We start from the raw sequence: 17,325 nt of genomic DNA on the forward strand, positions 1-17,325 counted from the left end.
GACAGCCCAGTTAAGCCTAGGGTTCTGTCTTATGCCCAGACTGATCAGGTTGCAGTAGAGTTTTGTAGGATTGTGTTTCTTTTTTTCCTGTTGAGTGGGGCGGGAAGGGGGCTCGGTATGTGGAGGAGGGTAGTCATGGCTCGGGCTGGGATGCAGAGAAGGTCTGAGAGGTGTGCATTCTGCAACAGTCTTGCCCTCTTGCTGCCAGAAAGCTGGGTCGGGGGGAAGGGTAGAGGGACAAGTACAAAGATCTTCCTGTCTTGTCTCTTGGGGGTAAACGGACACGCGGTTGCCTGTGTCTGTAACACTTCTGCGTCTAGTTTCTCTCCGTGGGAGACCACCTAGCTGGAAAAAGGCTTTTAAATATAAGAAGGGCACGAGAACATTCTCGGATTAGAGTGACTGACGGAAGATGCTTCTTGGAGGACAGGTTTTCTGAAGGACCAATTTTGATTTTTAAATCTTTACTTTTAGAGTACAGACATTCTCTGGTACATTTTTATGTATCGTATTGCCCTGTAAAATAGGATTCATATTAAATATATTTGGTTTTGGTTTAATTCCCACTAATCTAAAGAGAGAACAAGCTCACAGGTAGTTTGTGTTTACAAGCGTTTCTTGTTCTTTTTAGAGGTCTACAGAAAGACTTAAACTCTCTGTTTTGCTAGGAAAACGAGTCAATGTCAAGATGTGTTAAATTGTCTTTTGTGCTATACACAACCAATAAAAATAAATGTAAGCTAGTAAGGTTGTGTACATGAATGTATTGGAGTGTGTTTGCAAATAATTTTTTTTTTCAGTTAGTGGGAACTCGGTGTAAAAGTCAGCATTGCATGATTTTGAATTTTATATGGAGAGGAAATGTGAGCTGTATGTTTCCAATCAGATACAAACCGTGTGGTGGAATTAAAGCTCTTCAGAATATTTTAACCTGCATCAAAGTCCACTGAGAATTTAAAGTACTTGCTCAGTATGTGTTTATAACTGAAGATTTTTATTTCCTATATTGGAATCCTACTGTTGCCTCATTGTTTATAGGTTTACTTAAATTCATGTCTGGACTTTTAATTTTAAATGCATCAGGCAATTTGTCGTTCTACTGGCAAAAATTTTGTGTACAAGGCATTACCTTACGTACAAGGCAGTTACCACTTGTCTGGGAACTGTTCTCTGGTGTTTCTAATGAGTACTTTGTGTTGGTTTCCATTTGGGGTGTCCTGTAGTGTATCCAGGAAACATGCTGAAGCTGTTCTTGTGTTTCACTGGCTGTTGGTAGGGTCTGCTGTCCTGGGTGCGCTGTTTAAAGAGCGAAGTAACAAAGCTGTGTCCTACTTTGTTCAGAGAGAGGGAGAACAAATGTGCCTTGGGATAAAAATAGTGATTGTTTTAAGGTGTGGTTGTATGAAACAGGTTTGTATACGAAGTGTTTCAAACAGAAAACAATGTAATTGCTGTGAAAAACAGCATGTTGTTCTGTGAGAGCCTGTTACAAGTGGTTAAGGATAGACTTTCAATATTATTTTAATAATAGCATATTAGGAATATTATCTGCATAGCTTGAATATTATCTGCATAGCTTGATTTAAATGCTCAAGAAATCAGATTATTTTTTGTAGTTTCTTATATCCTGGAATAAGAAAGCTAATAATGATGAGCAAAATTATGTACGTGAGATTTGCCTTTGGTAATAGCTGTATTAGTCATGTTGACAGCCCAGTTAAGCCTAGGGTTCTGTCTTATGCCCAGACTGATCAGGTTGCAGTAGAGTTTTGTAGGATTGTGTTTCTTTTTTTCCTGTTGAGCCTGTGATTTTGAAGCATGAGAGTTTAAATGTCCTGATTTTTCTATTGACTCTGTGGTGAGCAAATCTTTGAGCTGCAGATCTGTTCCTAGGAGTTAGCTATGTGACTTCCCATCTTCCTTCCTCCATCCAGTTAAACTGCAGTTTGCATCCAGTTTTTAACTGCTTACAGATAAATTACTTGTTGACAAATGCAGACTGTCAGGTTTACAGGAGTGGTATTGGAATGGTTGAGTGAAAATAAGAGGTTGCTATATGTAGAAAGAAATGTTGGTCTGTCCCAATGGGGGATTCATTGCAAAAATATAATTTTCACAGAAAACAAAAGAAACCGAAAGTGTGAAGATTAACTCAGTTGTTCATTACGTTTACTAGTTGTGGAGAAAACAAAGCTAGTGGGTGGTTTTTTTTTTGCTCCCATACAGCTATTCCACGTTATGTGTACTGCAGTGGCAGTAGGGAAATAAAGATGGAAGCTTTTTATACTGTTGTTTCAACCACTGAAAACTATATCATGATCACTTTTTGCTGGACTCTGTGATACTACAACCAAAACGCTGAACATTTTTGCTGTCTTGGTGGACTTAGACTTGATAGAATATTACAGTTTCATGAAGGCAACAGCTTCTTACAGCACCTGTCGTCTTTATCTGGATGATTTAAAGACTTAATTCTGGGCTTGTATCCAGCTGTAATGATGTCAGGACAGTAAGAACTTTGTATGTGACCGAGTATTCCAGCCTGCAAGTCTTTTTGCTCTTTTCATCCTATGTCTCATATATGTCTTCTCTGATGTCATGTAAATTATTTAGTTATTTTGAGGTGTAGAAAATAAGAAGGAAGTATTTCTAGCACACTTGGAAAGCTCGTGTTTTGAGTGCTGTTTTTTTCATCTGGATGTCTGAGCTGCTTAGGGAGAAACTTCTAGTAAACAGCTGAAAAGTAAAGTCAGCTTTACTCATTTGCAGCAGCAACAGTGCACTTGAGTGAATTGAGGTTTGAATTGTAGCAGTGAACTCTGACTACTGTCTTTAGGTGATGTTGCCTGAATGTGGGTTCTGAAGAAAAGCAAAGACAATGGATGTGCGTTCCACACTTGGTGAATTCTTTTTGAATGGCAAACTAATTGCCTTTTCCATTATAATAGCAGGAAAAAATTGTGGTTTGGACAAACTGAATGTTTGAGCTGTTTTCACTTGTCTGACAAAACTTCTTTACTTGCTGCTGATGGATTTGTACTACTGTTTTTTCTTGTGGATAGAGTAACACAGATGTTCTAAAGCAGCACATGCATATTTTCAAAATGGAAAATTCTTCTAAAAATATGAGGCATTTATTTCTCTAATGATAAGCTGGTTAAAAAAAAAAAATCACAACCAAACCCCATGGTTGACAAAATAAGCAGACGCAGTCTCTCGCTTCCTACAATTTCACCCTAAACTAGTTTTCAGAGAACTATTTTTTGTAACTTCAGTCAGGTCATATGTTATGTGATCACACATTTAATTCAGTTAGCAGTACAGATGAATAATCACATTTTTCCAAATTTGTATACACCTACCCATCTGCTTAGATAAAAGTAAGTAGGTGGGGCACTACTAGCATAGTACTACTATGTGTATAGATGTTTCGTATAGGAAAGATACAGATTTCTTTCCTTTTTGGTACTATAGAGCCATCTCAGTCTCTCCTGGTAGCTAGTCTGTATAGTGAGGCTCTGCAAAATGTGGATGATTTATATGCAAAACCACAACAAGCATAGGAAGACAGTAAAATAGATATTCAGCTAGTAAATGCCTACTCCATGGAGAAGACATGGTTTCACACACTGATATGAAAATAACTTTGAATCTATTAATTCTACTACTTTTGAACTTGAAGGAGTAAGAGTCAGTTTGACTTTTTTCTCCCCCTTGACTGGTGGGAATAAGATTTTTTTTTTTACTTAAAGCTCTAATTTTGTTTAGCAAAACTGTATTTTCCAGAATTTAAAATGGGACACTGTATGTTTTCACTGTTTGGAATAGCTAATTTTTCCAGTGAATATTGAAACTCCCACTCTGTTTCTTATTCTGAATTTATTAATATTTGTTTTGTTAATTAACAGTGGCCTTTGCCTTTTGCCCCAGCTACACTGATGTGTTTTTCCTTTTCCTGGTTGGTGCTGCTTCTTTCCTTATTGTGGGAAGGGACCTCATTTGACAAATTTAACTTCAAATGTGTTTAGAACACAGCTTTTGAGTTGACATTTTACTGGTTGATTTTTTTTTTTTTTTTGGTAGGCCAAGTTCTCATTTGAAAATATAGAGTTATAAAGCAGGTTTAAGAAACAAATAAAAGCCAAGCTCAGAATTTTCTTGTATTCCTTTGCTGTATGTATTGGAGACCCTTTTAAAGGTTTACAGTTTGAATCAATAAGGGAAGTTATATAGTCTTCATGTAGAAGCAGCTGAGTTAGGTGGTTGGTTACAGGGCTGCCTAGAATGTAACCTTGACCTAGGGGCTAGAGAAAATAAATAAAATTAATTAATAAGGTATCAAATGAAGGAGTACTATTACTGTAATGGCTTAAAGAAATAAATTGTATGTTTGCCAGTTAGTGCAACATGGAAAAGGTATCCTCTGGACTTAAATGTTTTGTCAAGGTGGTTTATGTTAGTGAATGATTATAAATGTCTTGGAAGATTTGCAGTGAAGCCAGTTGATTAATTTAAGTCTCCCTTTTCAAATACAGTATGACCTTGCCATGCAGTGGAAGTTGGCAGCGCTTAGTCAGTAGTCCAGCATTAACTGCTGGTAAATGAAAGAACTGGGCTGCAGTGGTTGTTTTAACCTCCTTTAGACTGTTCGGTTTCTTGTTTTCCCCTTCATATTCTCATTAATCCCTTTGTGTTATGCCTTGTCAAAAGGTTACTGACAAAGTTATTTCCCTTATTCAACTTCATGGGCCCTAATGTATTCCGAGTACAATATTGTGTGCATTTAGGTAACAGCCAGTGTAGCTGGCTACCAGCATGTTGGATGTAGCTGGCTACCAGCATGTTGGATGTAGCTGGCTACCAGCATGTTGGATTTAGCTTGCTCTTAAAACAGTTAAGAAGAAAAAAGGTTTTCAAGTTTACAAACATGAGAAGATAACACATGACCTTTCTGATTTCTTAATAAAATGTAACTTTTTTTGGTAATAAAAATCAAAGGAGTATTGGAATGGGACAGAAAGAAGCACGTAAAAAAACAGCAAGGCAAGAAGCACTTTGTAAGCTGAGTGAAATCTCTATTCCTAGTAATCTGACATGTGTAACTGTTATTTTTCTTTCCTCTGTGCTTGCAAATATCAAGATAGTAAAATACAACACTCTAACATGCTATTTTGAATTCTTTCATTCTGTACTTGAGAATGTGATTTTACATCAGATTTTACACTTTCTTCTTTGTTAAATTCATTAATAAATTGACTCTTTGGTGATTGATTAGTGAGCCAGTGAAGCCTAGAATGTTGCCTTTAAGGAAGGAGGAACATCGTAACAGTTTTGAATCTCGTAACTTTGACAATAATAATAGCACTTTGATTTCTTAAATTTTTTTAATAAAGTGACTAAGTATGTTGTATTAAGCAGAGAAAAAATAAATACCTGTTTGTTTTATGAAAACTAGGGTACTGGGCAAAAAAAAAATTAAAAAGAAAGAACTGTGATCCCTAAATCATCTTTTTTTTTTTTTCTTTGAGGGGAGAAAAAAAGGTCATTCTTTTTGTTGTTTGAAAAGTGGAGAAAAGCAGTGCTGAGTTTTGGGTTAAGGGTGACTTCCATCCTAGTGCTTTCTTACTTTATCACTTTCTTTAAATCTGCCTCTTCTTATACATGTTTTGTAGATAATGTCTTAAACTTTTTTTTCTGTTTTTATTTTATAGCTACACATAATATTATGTAGTTTCTTCCATTTCCCTTTGCAGCTGATCTAGCTGTTGTCTGTAGGGAAGAAAAAAAAGCAACCTTAGAACTTCATTAGTCCTAGTGATACTTAGGGTCTCTAGGCAAATTGTTTTTTTTTTCTTTTTCTCTCTCCATATAGAAAAACATATTGAAATTTGCATATGGTTCAGAAGGGGTTTTCTGAATGTCAAGAGGCCTGGCAGTTCTCTCTGTAGGGATCTAGACCTTTGTGAAATGAATTCAAGATGCTCATAGGAGACTGGCAATGGCTGTGTGTGGCAAAAGTAAGTGAGGCAGAACTTCTGGGTGCAGATAGGGAGAAGCATCGAAGGAAACTTACCTGAAACAGTGGCTTCTTAATAGTCTGTCCCCATGTGTGTTACAGATGCTGGTGCTTTTGTTTAAGAGAGTGGGAAGTGACCTTTAGGTTTAGTGCACTTCTTGATCTCTCCGTACTCGGGGAAGAGAAGTTTCAATTGCATTGTTAGATTTATTCTCTGTTTGCAGCACAATTGTAGCCACTGTTCTTTTGTTCCATTTTACTGTGCTAAAAACAAGCTGCTGACTAAATATGAAATAGTTGGTGATGAATGTCAGATAATGCATTTTATATGTATGTGTATGCACACACGCACATTTAACAGCAACCTGCTAGAAGATTTAGAGAGGACTGTGTATTTCAGATGTCTCTACTGGTGTTTTTTCAGGGTCCCAGTAAGTGGTCTTGTTAAATGGCAGACACTGGCTGTTGTGTGAGCCGATTTCTGTGCTGTTAAGACTGCATCTTTTACACAGAGCAAACTATCTGGGTTTATTATGTATAAGGCAATATTTCTCCACTCTAAGTGCTGTATAAGCATGTAAACATATCCATATTTTTGGATTTATGCCATTTTTATAGATGGAAACTTGTACATAAGTTGTCTAGCCTGGGAGGTTCTACTGGGACTTTTGAACTGCATAGATGAAAGTGAGAGTTGAATGTTTGAAAGATCATTAGGCTTCTGAAAACAGCGGATTTTATCATTGTGACTTGAATAACTAGCACTTTGACAAATCTGCTTTTTACTTAAGATTCAGCATTTGTCTATTTAGTTAATGTTTTCGCTGTAACTCTCTTGGGTTTAGCCCAGTGGCTTAGGTACAACAAGAGATTCTTGCTAAGGTGTTTGGGATGCCACAGGAAGATTCAGTTTATTATTAGCACAGACATGAACTATGTAATATAACAATTATTTTTTCCTGACGGAACCAGTGAAAAATTTTTGGGAAAATTCAACCAGTGCAGAGATTACAATCAGTCAACATATTTGATAACTAGGCTGCTGTCATTTTGATATGCTGTTAAGGGCTGTAATAACTATTGGGACTGACATTTAAATATTTGTATGCATGTGTATTTGCTGTCTTCCATATTTGCTGTCTCTATACATGAAAAAGTATGCAGTTGTCATTTGGGGTGTGAAAGCCAGGATGCAGAATGGTTAGTATGTGTGGGTTTTTTTCTGAGCTTTCATAAATCCCGTTCATGTCTCAGACTTTCTTGACTATTGGTAAAATACAGACATGAATCCACTGTCAATTCCTGGCTTCCTTACATGTTTGTATTTGAAGAAAGTATAAAATTTTAAGTTATTTTTTGGCCTAGCTTTCTAAAACTGTCTCTTCCTCACCAAGTTATGGTAGCTGATCAGGTGATCAAATCACTTTTCACTAATTTGAACAGATTTTTTCATTTTATCCTTAGTAATGAACTAAATGAACCTGTTTTATTTTGTACCAAAGTTGAACAGAAATAGTCTTAGAATCAGGCATGGTGTCTCACCAACTACATTGTTTTAAACTGCTACATCTCTTTTCAAGGGCGTGTGGAAATACATCCATGTTTCTGTTTGTTACATTGATTACTTTCTTAATATTAGACACTGATCAAAACAAACAAGAAACCCAAAATTATACTTATAAAGGAAACAGATTTTGAAACCTTTAGGGCATGTTTTAAATTTGGTACAGGTTGCAATGCAGTCCTTGGGATAGAGGTTATGTTCCACTGATAATTGGAGCAAGTGTCAGTTTAAATAGCTGATTTATGAACAGGATATGCAAGCAAATGTTTTGCAAGACAGGTCAGTGACATCCTTGCAAATGATGCACCATTTATAAGAAGTCAGTTTAGGGGATTATTAGCTTGTGCTTGATGCTGGAGAAATATAATTATACTGATTCTACAGCAGGTACAGATCTGTAGCTGTAACACTTCTTGAGACTAATTCCCCTCTGAAAGTCAGACAACAGTGTGAGGAGAGAACTCACGCATTTGAAGTGCGTGTATTTTATGCATTGTATCAGCCCTCCCTCTTCCTTCCTGCTACCTCATCTTAACTCTGTATAAAGAGATTTTGTACCTTTTTACTTTTACTCCTCTTTGGCCAAGCCTCTGTAAAATTTTCTGTGGTATTTAGTACTTAGATTTTCAAAAGAATAATGAAAAAAATACCTTTGGCAAAATGGTTCATAAAGGAGCAGGAGTTTTCAAGGGAATTTTTCTGATCAATATTATGATTTTATTCGGTGTATGTTAGACGTGAACATAAATACTTCTTTACTGAAGTGAGCCAAATGTTAAATTTTTGTTGAAAAGATTATTTTGTTATTACTATTACTATCTGTCATTGTTACCCTGCTGTACCAGAAAATCCTATAGAAGCTACTTCCTGGCATAGAATTGAACTGTGCTAGTTTCCAAGAGTTGTCTTCATCTGCGATTTGATTTTTTTTTTTCCTTTCAAGAGTCTCTAGCAATTTGGATCAATTTCAGTTTTACCTACAGAATTTTGAGGTCTGTGCTTAGTGCATACACATTGTTTTCAGTCACTTCTTGATTGATCTCAGTGACTTTTTATGAAGACTGTTAAGAGTTCCTGCGTTATAAAAAGAAAAGAGTGTAAGTTTGGAAATTAGTAAATATTGCACACGAAATAGAATTATTATTGCACTAGCTTAAATATTTGCTCAGTTGAAGCATTGAGATGTAACTTCGTGTTTTGATAATTAGAACTGAATTAATTTGTCATTAAAATTAAATTGTATATGGGGTGGATAGTCCTAATCATAAGGATTGTAGTTGGCTTCCTCTTTGTTTGTTTACTGGGGTTTCTTTGTTTGTTGGTTTGGTCTGGGTTTTTTGTTTATTTTTATTTTGGCAACCTCCATACAGTGGTGCTATTTTTTGAACTCTGAAATTTATCTGTCTCCAGCAAGTCTTATTTTTGCTATTGCTTGATACTTTTTCCGTTGTCCAGCTGATGAATACTGTTTTTTTTTAATCCTGATTATACTTTTTTCTCCCCTACAATTGATTAGCAAAACAGATCTCCATCAAACTTTAATCAAGAAAACACTTGTAAATCTGATTAATATCCTTGCCATCCTCGGTATGGTAAAATGGAATAAACCCACTACATTTAATTTCATTTATTTCATAATATTTCTGTGTAGTAGCAGTGGATTAGGCTACTTTACTTGTTTCATGCCTTTCACCTCAATTAATTTTTTTCCGTTTACATTTAAATGAAGAACTGACTCAAAACTACTACTAGGCAAATTAAGATATTTTGAAATTTTGAATGAAAAAGTCATTCATATTAAATGGTATTTTTGGACATTAAAGGTTTACTTTTCTAACTGTTAAGATTGCCCCCCACACACCTGCCCTCATTCTAGGTTGTTTTCTTGATATGATTTTGTAGAGGGTTTAAATATTTTTCTTTCTGTTAATTTCTGCATTCAGATATAACATAGACTCATTTGTGGATTATGTTTGCTTATCAGTAGGTGTAACAAGTATTAGGTACTTGTGGTTTTTTGGGGTGCTTCTGTTTGCTTTTTTTTTTAAAGTGTACAATTAGATTTCAAAAAAGGAAAGCTAAGATTTATTGCTGTCTTTGAGTTAGTTATATTGTAGCCCTTAGTATTCAATTTTTTTCAATTGACTTATTTTAATTACATTTATGAAAGTGAAAATTAAGAAGTTCCTACAATTACTGGTTCAGTGTTACATTTACATTTCTCTTTCTGTTGTACAATTAATTTAATTTGGTTGAACTCTGATTATGTAGTCAACTGAATTTTCCTCAAATACTGCATATACTAAAGGTGTTTGTAAAAGTTGCATAGGATGAGATTTTCTTAAAGAAGAAAAATATCTCTAAGTAGTGAGGAAAAAAGAACATTCCTTATATAGGTATTCTTGTATTTCACTGTTTTGTAACAGGAGAAACTACATCTAAGAAAGTTGTAATATTTTCTAACAACCTGTTTAGGTGTAAAATTTTCACTGATTAACCATGGATTTTTATTTTTTTAATGCATGGTCTTTCCTGTTTAGTAGACTTCCGTTTATTCGACAGCATGGTGATAATAGTTGGTTTAAAAAATGTAGTTTGTCAAAAAAGCAGATATGCTGGGAAAGCAGCTAGACTTAATTTTAACTTGATAAGTTTTTGCTTTTTTGAAACAGGAGATCAGCAAAATCTCGAAGCAGAAGTCCATATTCATCAAGGCACTCAAGGTCTCGTAGCAGACACAGATTGTCCAGATCCAGAAGTCGTCATTCAAGTATTTCTCCTAGTACATTGACTCTGAAGAGTAGCCTGGCTGCTGAGCTGAACAAAAACAAAAAAGCACGAGCTGCTGAGGCAGCCAAAGCCAGTGCCAAAGCTTCCAATACTTCAACACCTACTAAGGGAAGCGCTGACACTGCTGTAAGTGCACCTCAAGTGAACAACGTAAAGGATCTGAAGAAGATCAAAACTGAGCACACGCCTTCTCCTACCAGCAGCGCGAGTCTGAAAAACGACAAGGCAAAAGCAAAGGTCTCGATTCCTGAAACAAAAGGGGAAAATAATTTAATTGCAGACAAAGTTACTAAACAGAAGCCTGCAGCAGTAAAAGAGAATAAATTAACTGTTGTAAAACAGCCACTGGTCACTGTAAGAGAGAAAAGCAAGCAGAGTGCACCAAGTGTAGTAGCCAAGGAAAAGGATCGAATCGTTGCACTACCAACCTCCACGCTGCCACCCTTGCCTTTGCCTCCCACGCTGCCTGAAGACAAAGAAACTGATAGGTGAGTTGTGACAGAGATTTGCTTTTGGGGTTATCTGTTCCTTTTTATTATTGTTGTTATTATTATCTGTTCTTTTATTGTTGGTGATATTGTTGTTATTATTGCCTTCGCAAAATAAATACAAACCTATTTGCTAGATCAGGCTGACGCATTATGTACTTTGCTTCTGCTCTTCAGTTGTTTAACTGTGTTCAGAGGTGTGGTTATTAGTTAGGAATTTGGTCTTAAAAATAACTTAATCACAGAGTCACAGAATATGCTAAGTAAAGGGACCCACAAGGATCGTTGAGTCCAACTCCTGGCCCTGCACAGGACCATCTCCAAGAGTCACACCATGTGCCTTAGAGTATCATCCAAACACTTCTTAAACTCTGTTAGGCTTGATGCTGTGACCACTTCTCTGGGGAGCCTGTTACAGTACCCAATCGCTCTCTGGGTGAAGAACCTCTTTCTAATATCCAACCTAAACCTCCCCTGACACAACTTCAGGCCATTCCCTTTGGTCCTGTCACTGGTGACCACAGAGAAGAGATCAGTGCCTGCCCCTTCTCTTCCCCTCACAAGGAAGTTGTAGACTGCAATGAACTGGTTCTTGAAAAGAAAAGGATTTTGTGTTGGAGGAATCTTTCAATAAAAAGTGTACTGAAGAGGTGACTTAAAATTGCTGGTACATAATAGCTTTGGGACTAATGCAAGGATGCATTCAAGGATTCAAGATTTCAAGTTTTGTGTGAACATAAACTTCTGGGGAAAAGTTGAATTCAGCAGCAATATGTGAAAATTCTTTATTTAGCTGGAGTTTGAGGTAGACATTTCTTTTTCCTTTGAAAGGCAATTGTTTTATAGTTGTGCATTATTTTAGTGTAATTTATCTCAAAGTTCAGTAGTATTATAATAGAGTATGTATAATGGTAGTGAGGTTCATGGCTTATCATTTTTGTTAACTTTTGAAGTGTAAAAAATGGTCTGTAGTGAAGAAATTAATTTCTGTCTTCCAAGTGTCATCTGAGTTTTGACTGTGTTAAGTCTGTTCCTAGTCCAAAGAATATGTGCTGTGATTTGTACTGGAAAATTATGCTGTTAGGCTGTAGGTTACTATTTTTCTTTCGGTTTGGTGATGAGAAAAGTTGCTTTTGGTTTTACTCATGGTGTTACATGCCTCTCACATGTTTGCAAGAAATCACTTTCTCACAAGTAAACCAAACATTTTTAGCTAGAGCTGTAAATGTTTCTCTTGTGTTTGCTAGTAATTTAATGCTGTATTACACATTAAGGTGCATAGGAGACCTTGGGAAATAAATGCAACCTAACAGTATTGGATAGATACATTCCTCTTTTACTACTAAACCCAGTCTTGTTTCTTGCCCTTCAGCACTGTAGCAAATTGAATACCTGTGTGGCAAATGTACGATTGCATTTAAATGTGTGTCAAAGCCATCCTGTCTAGGTAAATGAGATTCCTGACACTGCGAGCAAGATTCACTGCTTTAACTAGAACCGAGGCTAACTAGTTTAACTAAATATAACAGGCATTGCAGTATTAATTGCAATAATATGAAATGAGATTTCATATTGAAGCCGGCTAATTGTTTCTGATTATTATTTTTTTATGTAATGCCTGTTTAAGTTTAGCTAAACTGTACAGAGGAGTTAAGCTACAATTAAGTTGTGGTTCTTTCAGCACTGGGCTCATTCTTTCAAAAAAGAAACCCTAATACTTGCAAACAGCTATATTAAAAAGATTAATGACAAGTAATAAAATATCTTTTATGCTTTGCTTAGTTTTGCCTATAGGGTGTTATAAACTTCAGATCAGAATAGTTGTGATTATAAGTCATGATAAAGCTGAAGCCATCGAAGGAAAAAGATCAATTTTTTTAAAGGTGGAGGAGGACAAAGGTATTTACCTTGGGCTCATAGTTACTGTGGAGAGATTGTGCCAACAAAGAAAGCTTGATGCTGTTGCACTGTGTAAGTTAGCTGAAAGGGAAAATTGCCTTGGTTGTCAATGATGTGTGATTTAACAGACCTGAAAAAAAAGACTGCTCTTGGCTGCCTCTGTTTTCATGTGCCACTTTTAAAATCTGCTTCAGAACCTTTCATATGTTGTAATTTCACTCATATTGAAAATTTGGGGGCAAAATTGTGAGAGAAATACAAATATATGAACTTCAAAAATAAGAGGTTTTCATTACCAGGATAACTGCATGCAGTGTGCTAACATGGTTTATTCTTTATAGTATGTTAACCATTTGTGGTAAAGGCAGTATATGCTTCCTTCTGATGCTTCTTTAAAATTGGGTAATGGCAGCTTGAGAAGTGGCAAAAGACATTAAAGTGTTCTGTTTTCATGGGGAAGCACAGAGACATGCAAAACACTGGAATGCTTTATTTGACTGTATAAAAATTGCTAATTGCAATTTAATTAAGAAAATATATATGCATTCTCCATGATGGGAGTTGGCAATATCCTTCCATTTACAGAATTTCTACTTTATCTATGAAACTAAGCAGGTAGGAAGTTGCAAATAAACCTTTGCAGAGGAGGATGCTGACATTAGAATAGTGTGATTTGGCAAATGCAGCTGTACTGGGAAATGTCCCCTCAAAGCATGATTCAGTTTTCTTGATATGGCGACAGAGTTTGAAATAATATGAGAGAGTCCTCTGGGGAGAAACAATTATGTAATTATATGAAGTTTAGAGGTGATCCTGGCTTTAAAATTGCTGGATATGCAGTAGTTGCGCGAATCTAGCTAAAGGAAGTTCTGGTAAAATGGAACCACATGCTTAAAAAAATCCTACAGCAAGTATGATGTTTTCAGACTTTCTCCATTAGAATGGGAAGAGCATCTCTCTAAGATCATTGTGTTTAGTAATTCCTGAAGGAATACATTGCTGTACACGTGTTTGGGGATTTTTCTCAAGACAGAGATTGACAATATCTGCTGTCTAATTAGGGTTGATTAAAAATTGGTCAAATATCAGTAATGGCATAAAAACATCTAGTAATTTTTTTTCATCTGATTTTTTTTTCCACTTGATTTACATGCTCATCACTACAAACATGTTAAATCTGGAGTGTTTCAGCAGATGTATGAGGTTAGAATCTCTAAATGAGGTGGTGCGGACAGCCTGGTAATGCCCTGCAGTGTTACTCTAACCACAAAGCTCATTATCTGTGAAGACCAACTTCATAGAGAACTGGATTAGGATGGTCTTCTCTTTTATATAAGTCAGTCAGAGTACAGATTTTACCACTACACTTGATGTCTGGCAGCACCTGGGCTCTAAATATTCTTAATAGTCTAAGCCATAAGCTTGGAAAGAAGCTTGTGTGGCAGAAGTCTGGCCTAGTAAGGCTTCCTGTGTCATCTGACCTCAGCTTTCACCAGAAAGATCTGATTTTACACTTCTGTAGAACTGTGGTAGTTACCTGTGCATCTTCCAGAGAGCTATTTGTGAGTCTTTTATTGTCCAAGTCCTGCAAATTCTATGAGCAGAGATTTCAAATGTTGGTGCATTCATAGTCTGGAATGTATTTTTTAAAAGAATTATTCTAATATGTTTTCCTTTATGTATGTTAATATTCTGCTGTTGTCAACTTACTAGCAAAATTGTGGGGTTTTTTTAATAGTTTGCGAGAGAATATTTCAGTGAAGTCAGTTAAAGAAACAGAGAAGAAACTTCGCCATCTGCTCGCAGACTTGCCGCTTCCACCTGAGTTGCCTGGAGGAGCTGAGGTACCCAAAAGTCCTGAAGAAAAGAAACCAGCAGTTCAGTTACACAGCAAGAGAAGACCAAAGTATGCTTATTAGACTTTTTAAGCCTATCAAGCAAGTAGAAATGATAATAGTTTCTTTAAAATATATTCTTGTCAGTAGAATTCTGCTTTTTAATGACCTGTTTTAATATTAGAGAGGCTTGACTCAAACTGCATGGTTATTGTCACTTAATGGTAGTAAGACAGTTAACTAGTAGCATTTCAAATAGTTAGCATTGAGGATTCTTCAAAATTAAGACAACCTTTAGATATATTGGCTTTCTTAGAAATATTTGTTGCTTTCTAGAATATGTGGACCACGACATGGTGAAACGAAAGAAAAAGAAATAGACTGGGGAAAGCGCTGTGTGGATAAATTTGATATCATTGGTATTATTGGTGAAGGCACTTATGGCCAAGTTTACAAAGCCAGGGATAAAGATACAGGTAAGTTCAAAAAAGTAAATGTAATCCTGTAATTTTAAGTGAATGGGATGGTTTTGTTTTAGTTTTCATTTTATATTGAGTAAAATTTGTGGTATTCTGCCCTCTAATGTTCGGAAAGTTTTTAGTTGTTGATGTGTTTGTTCAGTTTTAAATCTAGCATTTGTCTAAATAAGAAATCATTTGCTGCATTGGAAAATCATTTATTTGTAAAGCTGAGGCTGAAGGCAAACTGAGTAGTCTTAAATTCTAATTCTTATTTCTTGAGTTTCGATGCTCTGTACAGAATTGAACTAGTGGAGAAGAGAGATTAAATATTCTGAGGAAACTAAATGGCACCCTAGACAGGTTGGCAAACAGTAATCAAATTTGTAAAGAGATGTGAGAGTGAAAGAAGCCATGCAGGAGATTTGGTCATTGTTGTCCTTTGTACTCCAGGTAGTCACTAGCTGACAGTAGGAAGAGAATCTGCTTCTATGCAACACAGCCCTGAAGAGTGTTTCTCTTGCAGTATAACTGACTTCACAACAGTGTCATTATTTTTAAATTTCCTGTTAAACTCTTGCTGAAATGAGCAATCAGTCACCACTATGATCCACAAGAATATTGTCACTACTTCTGAATAGATATTGCATCCAAATTCTTCATATATGCTGTATGTTGCTGGATCATTTTTTGTTCAATTAGTATTTCTTTCTGTTGCTGCTTGCCCTTCTGGCTTATTTGCACATGCTTTGAATGCTGGATTATTTTCTACTTCAGCAGTAGCTGAATCACATAGGACCACACACCAGCCTCAGTTCCTTCTCCAGAAGAATAAGCAGTGTAATTATAATTCCTTCTTCATTCTTTACCTATGCTTGTCTCAGTTTGCAAATTTAAGAACTAAAGTTGAACGGTCACAGATTTTTACCTTGAGAACCATTGCAAATCATTGTTAGGATCTTCTTCCTGCTCTCCTGAGATTCTATTTGGACATTTAACTTTTTAATCCTACCATAACCATATTGCCTCTTGGGCAAACTTCAGGTTATTTGTGTGTGGCAGTCATTTCTTAACTTCCAGTAGAAGTTGTTGCTCTCTGCATTTAATGGGTCCATGCAGATACAGCAAACTTTCCATTAGCTTTGTGCGAAGAGTGGCGTTAAGGCAAGTAGATGTTGTGTCATGCTGGAATGTGATCTATTCTGAATGTGTCATATAAATTGCTGTAGGATAAGTACTTGTTGGAGCTAACAAAGATACCTGTGCTGTCAATAAAATTCCAAGAACAAAATGATTGAGCTAGCATGTAGTCTTTAGATATCCCCCATCATGAGTAGATCATGCTCCTGCCATTTGCAGAATATAGTTTCATCCAGCCCACCTTGCAGTAAAATAATAAGGGAAATTTTTCCTCACAGTAAATATGGCAGTGACACTTCTGCTTGTAGAAAGTATACTGATGAATTTAGTCATCTGCCTCATATCTTGAACTGTGTAGTATTTTTGGCTAGATACATGCATTCTGACCTGTGGAGATGTAGTATTAAGGTACCCAGAGCAGTCACAGCCCTCTGTCTCTGAAGCTGCTGCTGATAATCACTCTTTCTTTATTGGTAGGTATGGTGTGGAATATTGGGACAGGCGAGTGAGGTATGCAGGAGGAAGAAGATAGGCCTTACAGTGGGTACCTGAAAACAGTCATTGGTAGTTTTGCTTCACCGTGTGATGCTGATTTCTGTTCAGCGTAATGTTTGGTGCAAGCATCAGAATGTTGACTATGAGGTCCATTCAAAAATAGTAATGAATGGGAAGGATTTTACAAACAAACCTAATACTAAAATCCTGTAGTTTGATTGCTGATCTTAATGTTTTTTATTTAAATTTTCTTGTAGGGGAAATGGTGGCACTAAAGAAAGTACGCCTGGATAATGAAAAGGAAGGGTTTCCAATTACAGCTATTCGAGAGATTAAGATTCTTCGACAGCTTAATCACCAAAGCATTATCAATATGAAGGAAATAGTGACAGATAAGGAAGATGCTTTGGACTTCAAGAAGGACAAAGGTATGTAAACTAGCAGAGGGCTAGCTCTTTCTGGTCCTGTTCTTAGTATTATAGTCTGATATGCTGGATTTGAAGTTCAACTTCACTAAAAGGTATGTTTCCAAATTGTGATGCTTGACAAGGGATTTTAATTTTGATTTAAATACAAATAGAAGTCGTTTATTGAACTCACCTATGCCTTTTGCTCATAGAAACATTTTCTGCAAATATTT

General features: G+C 36.1%; 1 protein-coding gene across 1 annotated transcript in view; it reads left to right on the forward strand.

The window, feature by feature from the left end:
* The window catches only part of CDK13 (cyclin dependent kinase 13), a 48,907-nt gene that overhangs the window by 2,798 nt on the left and 28,784 nt on the right, over positions 1 to 17,325 (forward strand). Inside the window, exons 3-6 of the mRNA XM_029961739.1 lie at positions 10,253 to 10,858; positions 14,496 to 14,663; positions 14,929 to 15,068; positions 16,943 to 17,113. Of these exons, the coding sequence (XP_029817599.1) occupies positions 10,253 to 10,858; positions 14,496 to 14,663; positions 14,929 to 15,068; positions 16,943 to 17,113 (1,085 nt within the window). The remainder of the gene's footprint in view (positions 1 to 10,252; positions 10,859 to 14,495; positions 14,664 to 14,928; positions 15,069 to 16,942; positions 17,114 to 17,325) is intronic.

The sequence above is a fragment of the Manacus vitellinus genome, unplaced genomic scaffold (genome assembly GCF_001715985.3).
Source record: "Manacus vitellinus isolate BGI_N305 unplaced genomic scaffold, ASM171598v3 scaffold_3_pilon, whole genome shotgun sequence".
Taxonomy (NCBI): domain Eukaryota; kingdom Metazoa; phylum Chordata; class Aves; order Passeriformes; family Pipridae; genus Manacus; species Manacus vitellinus.